The following is a 15,148-nucleotide window of genomic DNA, read 5'->3' on the forward strand; positions in this document are numbered from 1 at the left end:
AAGAAGTTTTAGGTCATCTATAAATCTTTTTACTTTTTTGTTTCACTATTGTTATATTTCCGCTTTGCAAAATTGTTTTTGTTGAACACTGCTAGTGTGTTTGTGTGCTAAGTCTAGCCATTGACCAGACCTAGGGTGTAAGGAAAATTCAACACACTTTGTTTCATATATACTATCCAACATAGATATGCATTTCCCTTTCATGTGCCTTTCGAGTACATCCCTTCTATAAGTCACTACACTTTTGGTTTGTTATCCATTTATACACATGGAATGCACTCAACTTTCCCTACTTTCATTTGTCATCAATATTTCCATTTACTTGCTAGAATCACTCCCTTAGTGCTGCAATATATTCCCACTAAATTAAGTATCCAAATGATGGCACACTCTACCTTATCTCTTGATTTTTGTATACTTTGTTCCATTTTATAATTTTTCTTCACTTCATTGGATAATTTCCATGAAATCTGTTCTATTCACCAAGAGAAATCCATACACAATGGAGTGCTTTATTCCTCCACTGGCACCTTTAATGTGAATGGAAAATTACTTTCACTATATTCTTTACATTTGAGTTGCTAATTCATAGCCTTCAACTCTTCCAGGGATACATACACTTACCTACAAAGATGGTTTAGCCATCACTTTAGGAAGTCCTTGTGTTGGCATTGTTGTCATTGATGGCAAAGGAACAAAAAAGGAGCAACATCAAGGTATGTTGTAGAAGCTATATTGAAGGTATGCTTGATATGTTGATCAGAGATGTGCAACAAAGGAGCAACAACAAGGTATGTTTGATGTTTGTAATGTTTGAGGTATGAAGGTGATGGCAAAGGAACAAAGGAGCAACAACAAGGTATGTTTGATGTTTGTGATGTTTGATGCAAGACATCTTTGATTGAAGAGGTACAACACAAGGCATTATGTGGTCAACAAGGTATACTTGTACAATGATACATTTGTGATGCTCCATATGATGTCTTGGAGATGTCAATGAGTTGATGTCAGATGTTGGCTTGGTTATGTTCCTATATGCATATGATGGTTGAGCTGAGATGTTGTGATACAAGGCAAAGACAAAGACAAAGATGTTACAAAGATTGTTGTGATGCAAGGGAAAGACATGATGCAAGACAAAGGCAAAGGTATAATGCAAAGACAAAGGCAAAGGCATGAATAATGCTTTTATGTTTGTGATGTTGTGGTGTGTTATGGTTGCTTATGTATTTGCTAATATATGTTGCAAAGTCTATGGTGCTATATTGCTGATCTAATATTACAGGTGGGTGAATTTTTTTTTTTATCTAGTGAAGCGTTTATTTTTACAAAGATTGAAGAGGTACAACACAAGGCATTATGTGGTCAACAAGGTATACTTGTACAATAATGATACATTTGCGATGCTTCATATGATATGTCTTGCAGATGCCAATGAGTTGATGTTGGATGTCAACTTGGTTATGTTCCTATATGCATATGATGGTTGAGCTGAGATGTTGTGATGCAAGGCAAAGATGTTACAAAGATTGTTGTGATGCAAGGCAAAGACGTGATGCAAGACAAAGGCATGAAGAATGCTTTTATGTTTGTGATGTTGTGATGTGTTATGGTTGCTTATGTATTTGCTAATATATGTTGCAAAGGCTATGGATGCTATATTGCTGATCTAATTATTACAGGTGGGTGAAAAAAAAATATATTTAGTGAAGCGTTTATTCATTTTAATATTCAAAGTCTCAGAAGGTGTGAAGCGAATGAATGGAATGCAAAAAGAAAAGTCCTTTCACTTCATATTCATGTTTGGAATAATAACAACCATCAAAGCTTACTTATAAAATCTGTCAGGTCGCAAGGCTAAAGTGGAGAATTAGAGAATGTGAGAACTGATTAAGATGTTCTTCATTTATTACCTGCCACATATATAAAGCTAATGTGAAGCAAATTTGAGGAGAAGAAGAAGCAGGAACATAGATGTAGGTATGCAAATTTATAGACCAGGTAACCAACACACTGTTGTTTCTTGTTTCTACTAGGGGATTGTAGTCTCCTTTCAAGTTGTAGCTTGATAAATAACAGGTTGGAGCCTATTGAGCTAGGAGCCTCCCATTGAAAAATGTAACTAGGTTCAATCTTCATAATGACATATGTAATTGTGATTTTATGTAATTGACGTAAAGAAGGAAAAATAAAATTATTATTGTAATGCTTGTCTCATGGGTTTCATGAGCAAGGAATTTTATTTTTAGTAATGGCTCCCATTGTGAGCCCTTAGGATTGGTCATAAAGTCAAAGAGAATCAATGCCATATATGAAGGACCCTTCTTGGGCATGTTACATTTGTATATGAGTCAATGAAAGTGTCAAATAGCCCTCCAAGTCCAAGCTCAAGCATCCCCTTCAAGTCGGCCTTAAATGAAATGATGAATTTGCTCCAAAAGACATGTTGGCTCACCCTCAGTTCAAGTCCGCTTATTCTGGAGGCTCCAACGACTATAAATAGGGCAGCTTGGCCTCATTTCAGAGACATATTTTCGGTCAAGGTCTGAAGCTAAGAAGTAGTGCGAAGGTCATTAAGAAAAAGCCTTATAACCAACAAGGAGAAGGGAAGGAAGAGCGAGGTCTTTGGCATTGATTTGGGACTATTTTTGGGCCAAGTAAGCTCCACACATGCGAGATTACAGACCTGTCTATTGCAGGAAGAAGGCTGAAATATGACAGTCACAGTAAGAGAGTATTTTGGGTGAAGAACAAGGAAGATATCAGGCTGAGTTGTCAAGTAAGTAGTGTCCACCTAAAGCGAAGGGAATCAAGGTTCCAAAGTTGATACCTCATACGTGCTAGGGTTTCTGAAGGAAGCTGAAATCTGAAGTATAAGGAAGGCAAGCAGTTGGACCAAGTGTTGACTTGGGCACGAAAGAGAAGCAGTGAAAGGGAACTTGTGTCTTGGTCTTGGAGAGGCAAATAGGTCAAGGGTCATGGTCCTGGTATTCGTCAATTGAAGGCAATATAAGAAGACGATTTTTTTTGGGTTTTCCTCTCAAGTGGGAGAGGTTTTGGCCCTGATTGATAACCTACATTTTGTGTCTCTTGCCTCTTTATGGTTTATGCATTGGTAGCTGTTTGATGAAGAAAAACACTAATATCCTAAGTAAAAGAAGATCCTAATCTAAGAAAGTAAAAAGAATTGACAAGCAGTTATCGAACAAAGAGAAATCACTTAATATTGATGCCCTAGATTTCTCAACATGGTATTAGAGCTAAGGTGACAAAGTCAAGGAAGGGCGTCTTATCAAGGGACACTCAATGATCAATTCTCGAAGAAGGTATCAAAGCGAATCTAGAAGATCATCGTGAATTCAAGATCTACGAAGAACTATCGAAACCCTAGATCGAAGAAGAAATCTACACCAAAAGAAGTCTTGGGATCATCATCAAGAAAAGAAGGCTAAGACCCTACATCTACTTAAGAAGTTGAAGAGATCTACGAATCAAGGTAGCTTGAAGTTTATTCATCCAAAAGAAGCACTTCAAGATCAATATCACGTCATCATCTTGAAGAAAGTAAAACCCTAGCTCAATCAAAGGAGCATTCCTGGAATCTGCTCCTAATCATTTTGAAGTTGAAGTATCTTGAAGACTAGTCACCCAAATGAAGCTACATCAAAAGACACTATCATCATTAAAACGACAATCTCCTTTTTATTGAAGCAAGGATTTCATCTGGAAGAAGATCATCCAAAAGGCATTAAGACATCTTCATCAATCATCATCATCATAGGGATCAAGTTGAAGATTTCATCTTTACTTGACAAGTAAGTATCTTTTCTTCTATAATCTAATCTAGTAAAATGACTTCATTTTGCAAGGAGATCTATAAGCTGGTTGGGTCATCGAACTTCCTTGCATTGAAAAGGCGGATTATACATAGTCCTCAAAGAAAATGAAGTCATTGATCATGTCAATTGAAAAGTATCCATACAAGTACTATCTGAATACATGGAAATGGATCTAAAGGCTCAAGATATTCTTATGGAGTCTGTCAAAGATCCCCTGATTCCCTATATAACAGAGACAGAGACATCAAAAGAGATATATGATAAGCTGGTAGAACTATTCTCCGAAAGTGCGTAAGAAAGATCATATCACTTAGATCTGATCTATACAAATTGAAGGTATCAAAGGATGAAGGGATATCTACATGTCTCTCAAACGAATCTCAAATAAGCACTCAACTGCAAGATCTAAGAGAGATGATATCTGATAAAGAAATGGTCTCCATTTTTCTAAATACATTAACTGATGAACAAGGTAACCTTGTATCAAATGTCTGCATGGAGAAGAAAGCTATCCCATTCAACAACTTGTGGTTTCTATGCAAGATAGAAGAAGACAGGTTGAAGGCAAAAAGTGATGAAGGACCAAGTGAAAGGGGTCAAACATTTACTAAAAGGAAAGGGAAGTTTAGGAAGCATAGTTCTCAAGAAAACATGGCTAAGATTCAATGCTATGGATGTCAAGAATATGGGCATTACAAGAGATATTGTCCTAAGATCAAGAAGGACAATATCAAAAGAGGAAGAGAAGAAGCCCATATCATCGAAGAAGTGGAGGAAGCTGAAAAGAAGAAATCCAAGAAAGAGGAAGTAAGAGATCTCTACTATGACTGAGATAGTCTTCCTCACCTAAGTTCTTTTCAAGTTCTTGTTCTCAAGTATTCTGTTGTAAGATATGGCTATCATGATTCACTAAGAAAAATGATGGGATGCATCATGGCATCATAGAAGCATTGAAAGCGGGATCTCATGGCATCATCATAGAGAAGCATGAAAGATGGTTGAAATTGAACTTTATGGTAGTCAACTATGGAAGGATATAGCTCTTGGGAACCTCATTGGAAACATAAGTGGCACTTATGGAAAGGAAAAAATGATCCAGGACAAAGCTCAACATACACCAGTCAAAAGGAAACATTTGCTGGATGGGGATACTCTAGATCCTCAAGATTCTCTGATGGAATCTTCATCGAAAGGTTCACTGATCAAGAGGGGAAGCAAGTGTTTCATCAGGAAATCCAACTTGTGGAATTCATGGGATGATGGTATGATGAAAAAAGAGGTGAAGAAGATCAAGGGATTGGAGTTCCTTCAAATCAAGGAAGCTGCTAAAGGAAGTCTGGATGACATAAAGGAAAATGAGGTATGTATGCTTATATTCGATATTGTAGAGTCATGTCATATGGTTTCAAATAAATATGGATAAATGCTCTATCTCTAGAGCATGATCAATTATCTCCTTCTTCGTAAGGATGCAGGCAAGTATGAGTCACACATTGTCTAGATGAGATCAACATAATATGTCCTCATATGAAATATGAGGTGGTTGACCGTTATTGGAGGAACTCTGATTAAAATATCACGGGAAGAGAAATATGTGAAGAAAGAAAGGAAGGAAGAGATCATGGAATATGCAACCATGGAAAAGGCAATCAACATCCAAGGACTAGAAGATTTGACTAGGATATCTCAATGAAAGATATGAAGACTCTGATGTAGTCTGGAAAAGAAAGAGACCGTTGACAATATATATCTTTTGGAGATGCGTCAATGTGTATGCAAGATGCTGATGCAAACTAGAAGATGTCATGATGAAAGACCATCACAAAGGTATTTTTGATTTAAGTGTTCATTTTTTATTTTTGAACAAATATCTGGATGGGCTTATGCAGAGTTGTCGTGGGAAGATCTATGGATATCTTCCACCCATAACGTCCATGTAGAAGGATGAAAGATCCTTAAGGAAACATGACATGAAGAAGGCAACGTGGCATGAAGGAAGACTAAATAGGAACTAATGAATCACTTTCCGATGAAAGGAATGATGACATGAATAACTCATAGATGAAAGTGATGGATGGTCTATGCCCTATGAAGAAGTACCAAACACGAAGACTCCTGAATAACGAAAAGAAGTTCATGACACCGTGAGGAGAAGTTCTTCAAGCAGTTGGTTATCCCATCATCTCCACCTGAGGAGATACTGTAGGTCCCTAATCAAGAGGGAGCCTGGAAACAAGTTTCTTACTTGGTAGAAGCTTGGAAGCAAAATTCCTAAGCCAAGAGGGATCTTAGGCACATTCCTTCATTGGAATAGGTATGTCCTCCCTAATTAAGATGGAGAGATAGACACATCTTTTTTGTCTTCACTCGAGAAGACAAAATGGAGGATTGGGTAAACATCTGGCATTTGATGCTCCTTGAGGATGAGTTAGGGCATCCAGGATAAGAGTAGTCGTAGAGGACCAATATTCTTTGAGGACTGGGAATCCAAGATAAGAATAGTTCTGGTGGAACACACCTTGAGAACCTGGGTCGGGTATGTTCCGAGAGAGACAATGATGAGGGTGTCTATACATCATTGGTCTCGCCAGCATTGAGCTCAAATCTTGTGGAGAGATAGAGCTGTTAGTCAAGGCCTTGCTATATTACAATGCTGGTTGATATGATGCTAAACAGATGAGTTACCAATTAGATTCTTATGAGAAAATTTTCAGATTGACAATGACCAAGTATCATTATGAATACCTCCCTAATTAAGAGGGAGTGTTGAAAAATGTAACTAGGTTCGGTCTTCATAATGACATGTGTAATTGTAATTTTATGTAATTGATGTAAAGAAGGAAAAATAAAATTATTATTGTAATACTTGTCTCATGGGTTTCATGAGCAAGGAATTTTATTTTTAGTAATGGCTTCCATTGTGAGCCCTTAGGATTGGTCATAAAGTCAAAGTGAGTCAATGTCATGTATGAAGGACCATTCTTGGGCATGTTACATTTGTATATAAGTTAATGAAAATGTCAAATAGCCCTCCAAGACCAAGCTCAAGCATCTCCTTCAAGTCAGCCTTAAATGAAATGATGAATTTGCTCCAAAAGACATGTCGGCTCACCCTCAGTTCAAGTCGATTTATTCTGGAGGCTCCAACGACTATAAATAGGGCAGCTTGGCCTCATTTCAGAGACAGATTTTCGGTCAAGGTCTGAAGCTAAGAAGTAGTGCGAAGGTCATTAAGAAAAAGCCTTATAACCAACAAGGAGAAGGGAAGGAAGAGCGAGGTCTTTGGCATTGATTTGGGACTATTTTTGGGCCAAGTAAGCTCCACACATGCGAGATTACAGACTTGTCTATTGCAGGAAGAAGGCTGAAATATGACAGTCACAGTAAGAGAGTATTTTGGGTGAAGAACAAGGAAGATATCAGGCTGAGTTGTCAAGTAAGTAGTGGCCACCTAAAGCGAAGGGAATCAAGGTTCCAAAGTTGATACCTCATACGTGCTAGGGTTTTTGAAGGAAGCCAAAATCTGAAGTATAAGGAAGGCAAGCAGTTGGACCAAGTTTTGACTTGGGCACGAGAGAGAACTAGTGAAAGGGAACTTGTGTCTTGTTCTTGGAGAGGAAAATAGGTCAAGGGTCATGGTCCTGGTATTCGTCAATTGAAGGCAATATAAGAAGTATTTTTTTGGGTTTTCCTCTCAAGTGGGAGAGGTTTTGGCCCTGACTGATAGCCTACATTCTGTGTCTCTTGCCTCTTTATGATTTATGCATTGGTAGCTGTTTGATGAAGAAGAACACTGATATCCTAAGTAAAAGAAGATCCTAATATAAAAAAGTAAAAATTATTCAGAAGTAGTTATCTAACGAAGAGAAATCACTTAAATATTGATGCCCTAGATTTCTCAACATCTCTTCTGGGTTGTAGCTTGCAAAATTTTTTTGCGAGTTGGAGCTTCCTTGCATGTTTTAGCTTGTAGAAAAATTGAGGTAGTAGGCTTTTGTAGGTTGGAGCCTACAAAAAATTAGATGTAATAAGGGAGTAGGAGTTTGCCTTTGCATCACAACAATAACAAATCGTGGTTTTCTCCCTTTATGGGTTTCCACTTATATCTGGTGTCCATATGTGTTGATGTTATGTGTTTGTGTGATGTTTTGGATTACTTATTAGTTGCTGTTCACAAATTCAATCTGCTGCTCACTATGTGTTAAGTTGCTCATTTAAAAGTTCAGCTAATGAGTTTTAAAGAAAATAAATTAATGTCCCTGATTGTACTAAACTGATTCACCACTCCCCCTCAGTTTAGTCAATTTTCCATCAATCGGTATCAGAGCAAGTTCGTTCTGTGACAACCTAACAACTGGAAGGTAGATTTGGTTGAATATGGATTATCAAAGTGTACCTGTGCTTAGGACAAAGAAGTTTTTTGAATGGAGAGATAAGGTAAAATTTGAACTGATAGCTTGTGGACCTGATGTATGGAAGCTAGTATGTTGTGCAAGAACAATAGTGCAATGTATAACAATTTTTATAACAAGGATCTTGATACAATAGTAGATATAAACTCTGCAAAAGAAATCTGCAGAAGAAAAATCCTTGTCAAAACAAAAGTGTTCAGTTAAATGAAACCTCTGCATGTGTGAATGTAGATATCTGACTCTTATGAAGAAAAGACAGATGAAAATCAAGTTAGACCTGACTTAGCATTGGTCAGAATAGATAGACAAGGAAGAAATTGTTAATTTGAAGACACAACTTGAAGAGGCAAGGAGAGTAGAAGAGGAAATTGTTTCAATGAGGAACTCAGAAGAAAAGAGCAATAGCTCAAAGGCAAAATGAAGTAACTCTGAAAGGACATGTAGAAGAAGGTACCGACAACATGACTAGTAAGGAAACAAATAAAAACAAGCATCAAAAGCTAAAGAATGAGGTGAAGAAAGGGTTCTTTGCAAAAGGGTCATTTTCTCCTAGAGAGGAGTTGAACAAATTTGGAAGATCTCAAAGGAGATTCTTTGCTCATGTGAAATATATCAAGTGTTTTTCTTGCCATGGACCTGGACATGTAGCAACAGATTGTAAGAGAAAGCAAGTCAAGACTAATCAGCGTAAGGTGCAGTGAGCAAGAAGATATCCTTAAACAAACAATCAAAGAAAGTTCCCTCAAGCAAGTACGTAGAGAAAACAATCATCCACCAGGTACACAAATTATTTTTATGGTTACTGTTATCTGTGCAATGAATTTGGACATAAAGCTATTGAATGCAAATTGTACATAAAGAAAAACTGAATGCAAGAAGAAACACACCATTTTCTCTATTTCTTGGCCACACAAGATGTTTTGTGTGTGATAATATTGGTGGCCACAAAGCCGAAGATTGCAAGCTGACATATACCCTAAAGAACTCTAGACAGAAGATAAAAGCAATTCCAAGCAAACCAAACAATGAAGGAAATGCAGGTAAAAGAAGGCAACCAACTAAAGTATGGAAGTGGAAGAAAAATGAGAAACCTGTGACCTCAATGATGTAATAAAGTTATCATGGCCTCAGGGGGAGCTACTCATGTAAACCATGAAGAATCTTGTTAGAGAAGCAACATCTCAGGGGGAGAGCAACCCCAATAGTTTCTTGACAATATAATACATATGTTGGAATGATTTTGCAGTAAAACTTAAGCAAAAGGAATAAGAAAGCAACAATAAATCTTTCCTCTATTGAAAAATATAAGGAGTATTGGATATTGCATATGTTTGTTGAGCTAAGAGCATTGCATAATCGATTTGCTCATGTGAAATATATCAAGTGTTTTTCTTGCCATGGACCTGGACATGTAGCAGCAGATTGTAAGAGAAAGCAAGTCAAGACTAATCAGCGTAAGGTGCAGTGAGCAAGAAGATATCCTCAAAGAAAACAATCAAAGAAAGTTCCCTCAAGCAAGCAGAGAAAACAATCATCCACTAGGTACACAAATGATTTTTATAGTTACTGTTATCTGTGCAATGAATTTGGACATAAAGCTATTGAATGCAAATTCTACATAAAGAAAAACTTGAATGCAAGAAGAAACACACCATTTTCTCTATTTCTTGGTCACACACGATGTTTTGTGTGTGATAATATTGGCCACAAAGCCAAAGATTGCAAGTTGCCATATACCCGAAAGAACTCTAGACAGAAGATAAAAGAAATTCCAAGCGAACCAAACAATGAAGGAAATGTAGGTAAAAGAAGGCAACCAAATAAAGTATGGAAGTGGAAGAAAAATGAGCAACCTGTGACCTCAATGACATAATAAAGTTATCATGGCCTCAGGGGGAGCTACTCATGAAAACCATGAAGAATCTTGTTAGAGAAGCAACATCTCAGGGGGAGAACAACCCCAATAGTTTCTTGACAATATAATACATGTGTTGGAATGCCTTTGCAGGAAAACTTAAGGAAAAGGAATAAGAAAGCAACAATAAATCTTTCCGCTATTGAAAAATATAAGAGTATTGCATATTGCATATGGTTGTTGAGCTAAGAGCATTGCATAATTGATGCAAGTCAAGCCAAGGATGACTTGATTCTATATTGACCATTCTCCTATAATGCTCTTTTAGTTGATATTGCAATCAACTAAATGTTTCACAAGACAGGTTCATTCTCTTGTGGCAGCGGTATACAAAAAATGTCTTCAAGATGTGTGAACATTTGGGCTTGAAGATGTAACAAATGATAGACTCAAGGCAATGATGATATCCTCCTATACCTACAACAGTTCAACCTGAGATCAAAGAGCAAAGCCATTGGTGGTTAATAGAACAAGAGACTTGAAGTCCCTAATCTTGCAACCACAAGCTCTAATGTATAAAGCCTCAGTCTGATAAAAAGGGCAAGCAATCATCTCCTCCTATTATGTATGTAATAATAAGGATCTAAAGGTAGCAATATTAGATTATGACGATGATGAAGATGGAAATGTTTCACAATGCAAAGCAACACAACTGACATCTTGTTAGCATAATGCACATGGACATATTCTGGAACACAAATTAATATATATATATATATATATATCTCCAAGATGCAGTCAGATTGAAGTGAATGGAAGAATCCATTTTTTTGTGATTGAAGACAAAGTTCATCCATAAACTGAGGACATATATGCACATAGGCAAATGCTTGACAGAGGATCATCAACAACCATTCTCTGAATGGTTGTGCACTCATGGAGGCTTTTGGGCATTGTATCAATGCAAGAATCACAAGCCAACCATCTTGGGCACGCAATAGTTTAAGGATATCTCAAGTTTTAACCAAAAACTAGCTGGAAAGAATGAATGAATGAGAATGAGGTCTAGTATTTGAAGAAAATTTGACACTATATCACGCAATACCAGTATGCAGAAATAATACGTGTGAGCTAGGTGTGTGAACTAGAAATCATTGTGTACGGGCTAAACAAAGAACCTTGCGGAGAAATATGGACACTCATATTAAATCACAAGGAAAAAATCTTTTCTGATAGGAATACTAGTCCTCAAAGATTATGCAGAGCAAAAGATACTGATGTTAGCGGATCTATGGAAGTGAAACGGTTTAGTCAGAGGACAAATGACAGGACATAGAGGGACAGACAGAGGCAAAACGAATATAACGGACAATTGTGACAAAGAATTTGTGCATTGGCATTATATTATTGCAACATGCTACATGCGTTATGGTATCAAAGTTATTGGCAGTGTTTAATTATGGTGGTAGTCGCCGATATGGTAGCGTTTACAACGTTAATATGTTGATACAACGTTGACAGTGTTAATGCGTTGATATTACAACAATGTTTACAACTTATTGGATTGTTGGCATTTGTTATAAATGGTGCGTTTCACTAACATTAGGGTTTTGTGCCCTAATCCAGTTCAAAGATAGCATTGCATAACACTGCCTTGGAACGAGAATTGGTATATGAAATGCTTGGTGGTCGTTGCACTAAATGCAAATATTAATTGGAATTGAATAACTGAATCAGATATCTTCAAGAGGGCGAGGCTAAAGAGGGAAGTGTGATAGTGCTTGATGTTTTGTATGAATGCATGGAGACCTATCCAAATCTGGGTTCATTGATGTGATTTACGTCACATATATTCCAAGAGTTAATATATCATGCCAAGCGTTAATATAATGCTAATGCCAACTCATTGGTTTAATATTTGTTGTCTATGCGTTTGATATGGTTTGTAAATGTTTTCAATATATTAGCGTTGGCACATATTTGATATGGCAGCATTGGCACATATATGACAGTTTCTTGGTTCACAGCATTTTCACATATTTGATATGGTAGGGTTGGCACATATATGACATTTTTTTGGTTGGCAGCAGTTTCACATATTTGATATGGCAGCATTGGTGCATATATGACAATTTCTTGGTTGGCAGTGCTTTCACATATTTGCTATATATGACAATGTTATTTGACATATACACATCGTTATTTGACAACTTTGATATATATCCCTTGGTATATGGCTGTTATTTATGGTATGCTTTGGTATATGCTTATGGCTATCATATATGTTGCGTTATGGAGAGAGTTAATGCTGCGTTTATGAATTATGACTATAATATATGTTGTTTATTATGGAGAGAGTTAATGTTGCGTTCAAGATATAATATGTCATTTTCAACACATACAACAAGGAATGTGGGTTAATGCAAGCGTAATTGGTTAAGAGTGTTAATGCTAATATACAAGGAGTGTGCTTTCATTAATACAACATGGAGTGCATCGGTAAAAATAGGGTTTTGTGCTCTGATACATTCTTTCAGCAGTGTTTACCAAGGTTCAATATGCTATGCATTTATATATGCTATGTGTTCAATGCTTTGGTAATACACTCTCCAATGCTATTCAATACATGGTCAGCGCTCTTAATGGTTCAACCAACAAATAACCAATGTTCTAATGGTTAATATGCAACGTTAATCCATATTATGGTTAATATGCAGCACTGATGGTTAATATGCAACGTTGATTCATATAGCCAATGTTATACGTCAACAACACTCTTAATGGTTCAATGTTGATTCATATATATGCAGTGCTAATTCATCCCTCTTGGAGCAACATTGATACATTATTTATGCAGTGGTTACAGTCATTGCTTCTATCTGGGATGAAATCTAGAGGAGGGGAAGAGCTACGAGCATATGCCCTAGAGCAGCCAAAACCTCTTGTATGTTTTGCACTTTGCTCTGGGAGTTCCTTTGATCCAGCAGTACGTGTTTGCACAACAAAGAATGTCTACCAAGAGCCTGAATTTGCAAAAGAAGAGTACCTTCAAGTAAGCATTAGCATTAGGAAGGAAAACAAAATTCTGCTTCCAAGGGTTTTGGAGACTTTTCTCATGAATCATCTCTGAGATTATCCAAACTTGTGAATGTGGCATGCCAGACTCTATCTGAAGCACAAAGAAATGCTATAAGAAAATGTTCACAAACCAAGCCTCATAAAAGCATTGAATGGTTGCCTTACAATTTCAGCTTCCGATACATATTTTCTAGAGAATTAGCTAGATGGAACCTCCCCACTTATTCCATGATGTGAATGAGCAAAGTGATTCTTCATTTGCATATTGGGTTTTGTATTTGATCTGAGTCGAGAATGTTGCAGAATTCTTACTACTTTCCAACTACTTTGTGGAGTAAATATTGAAAATGAAAGCAGCACAAGAAGTTGTACTTCTACATCAAAAGTTGTACTTCAGAACAGTGGTCTTCAGACTGTTTTCTTTAGTGTAACATTATATATATATATATATGCAATGAAGTGTTAGAAGGTCACAAGCAACATTTTTGATGCTAATTTCAATGTGGCAGCATGGGGGTTTACCATGTTTTCAAATCAATGAAGGAATCAATTTTTGTGTGTTGGTGCTAGAAGGATTTCTTTGCTATAGGATTGAACTGCTAAGTGCCTGTTACACAATATTTCTTGGATTATGGAGCCCTGAAGAATACTATCATTTGATGAGCGCCTTCAGTTGTGTAACTCCATGCATGATATTTCTTTATTGCATCTATCCATAAATTTTATAGAAGATCTCCTCATAATTATGCTATGATTATTGGACCATGAAAAGCTTTGAACTTGAGTACCACTGTGGGGAATTTTTTTCTAGCCTCCTTGCCATTGATGTCAAAGGGGGAGGTAAGCAAAAGTTAGGAGCAAAGACGATAAATCTTTCTCAGGACAAAAGGGGGAAGACTGTTGAAGAATCTAGGGCGTCTAGATTAGGATGAGATTCTTCTGACGATGATAACAATTTGTGAAATACTTTTACTTTTCTTATCAACACAATCTTCTTATTATTATTAGTGTGTGTTCTTCTTGCTTCATCAAACAACTATCAAAACAAAAGAGACAAGAACACAAGATGTTGGCTCTTAGCCAACGCAAAACCTCTCTCTCCTAGAGAGGAAAACCCTTTCTACAAATTCCTCTTATTGAAGCTTCAATTGACAAATGCCAAACCCTAGACCCTTGACCAGTAGATCCTCCAAGTACAAGACACCGTCTCTCTTTCTTTATCCTTCAATTGATTCCTTCTTTTGGTTTGCACCTAGATCTTCTTCCTTTACACTTCTTCCTGCAACTGGCAGCTCTTTTTCCGGCAACTGCAGAAACCCTAGGTCTCCTTAGAGACCTCTTCTTTAGTGTCCTTTTTTCCTTCTCTACCTCGCTTGGTAACTTTCCTTCTCCTTGATACTTAGGTTGGAGAATGAGGCCTTTCTTGAGGTATGTCCTTGAGGTTAGAGGCTGATCCTCTTAACCCTTACTGCTGCTTTGTTTTCTTCGCACGTGTAGCTGATCTAGGGCACAAGATTTCCCTTCTAGCTTGCTCCTTTCCTTCGCTTGAGATGGGACCCACTTTGCTTGATATGGAGGCCTATTTGAGACCTCTTTTTAGACCTACTGAAACTTCTTGTAGGGCTGCAATTTCTCACTTGTTGCAGCAGCAGAATGTCCTTCTTTTCCTTCGCAAAACTTCGGATTTCTTTCCTTTCTTCTTTGCTGCCCTAGAAGTACCTTTCTTGCTTGTTTTGGCACCTCTTTCTTGCCTGTTCTCCCCGCTGACTTCAGAGATCACTTGATAGTCTAATGGTGAGGTCGTACTGCTTTATATATAGGAGTTTGTCCCTCCTTTTAGGCCGACTTGATCACGTGGTGAGGCCGACTTGACATTTGTGCATAAAAATTCATTTCTTGAGCCGACTTGAAGAGGAGACTTGTCGTTTGTTGATTTGGGGTAGTATCAGATGTGCTCTAGCCAC

General features: G+C 37.3%; 1 protein-coding gene across 3 annotated transcripts in view; it reads left to right on the forward strand.

Annotated features, from left to right (window-relative positions):
• The window catches only part of LOC149207043 (sulfatase and phosphatidylinositolglycan class N domain-containing protein), a 412,661-nt gene that overhangs the window by 32,960 nt on the left and 364,553 nt on the right, over positions 1-15,148 (forward strand). The window contains exon 1 of one of the 3 annotated variants that reach the window (XM_089395654.1): positions 1,010-1,148. The exons of the other annotated variants lie outside the window; for them this stretch is intronic. Within the exon in view, the coding sequence (XP_089251780.1) occupies positions 1,112-1,148 (37 nt within the window). The 5' untranslated portion in view covers positions 1,010-1,111. Of the gene's footprint in view, positions 1-1,009; positions 1,149-15,148 lie in introns of those variants that run through there. 3 annotated transcript variants of the gene reach the window in all.

The sequence above is a fragment of the Pinus tabuliformis genome, chromosome 1_2 (assembly GCF_031772625.1).
Source record: "Pinus tabuliformis cultivar Carrire ecotype Pingquan chromosome 1_2, CPIR1, whole genome shotgun sequence".
Classification (NCBI taxonomy): Eukaryota; Viridiplantae; Streptophyta; class Pinopsida; order Pinales; family Pinaceae; genus Pinus; species Pinus tabuliformis.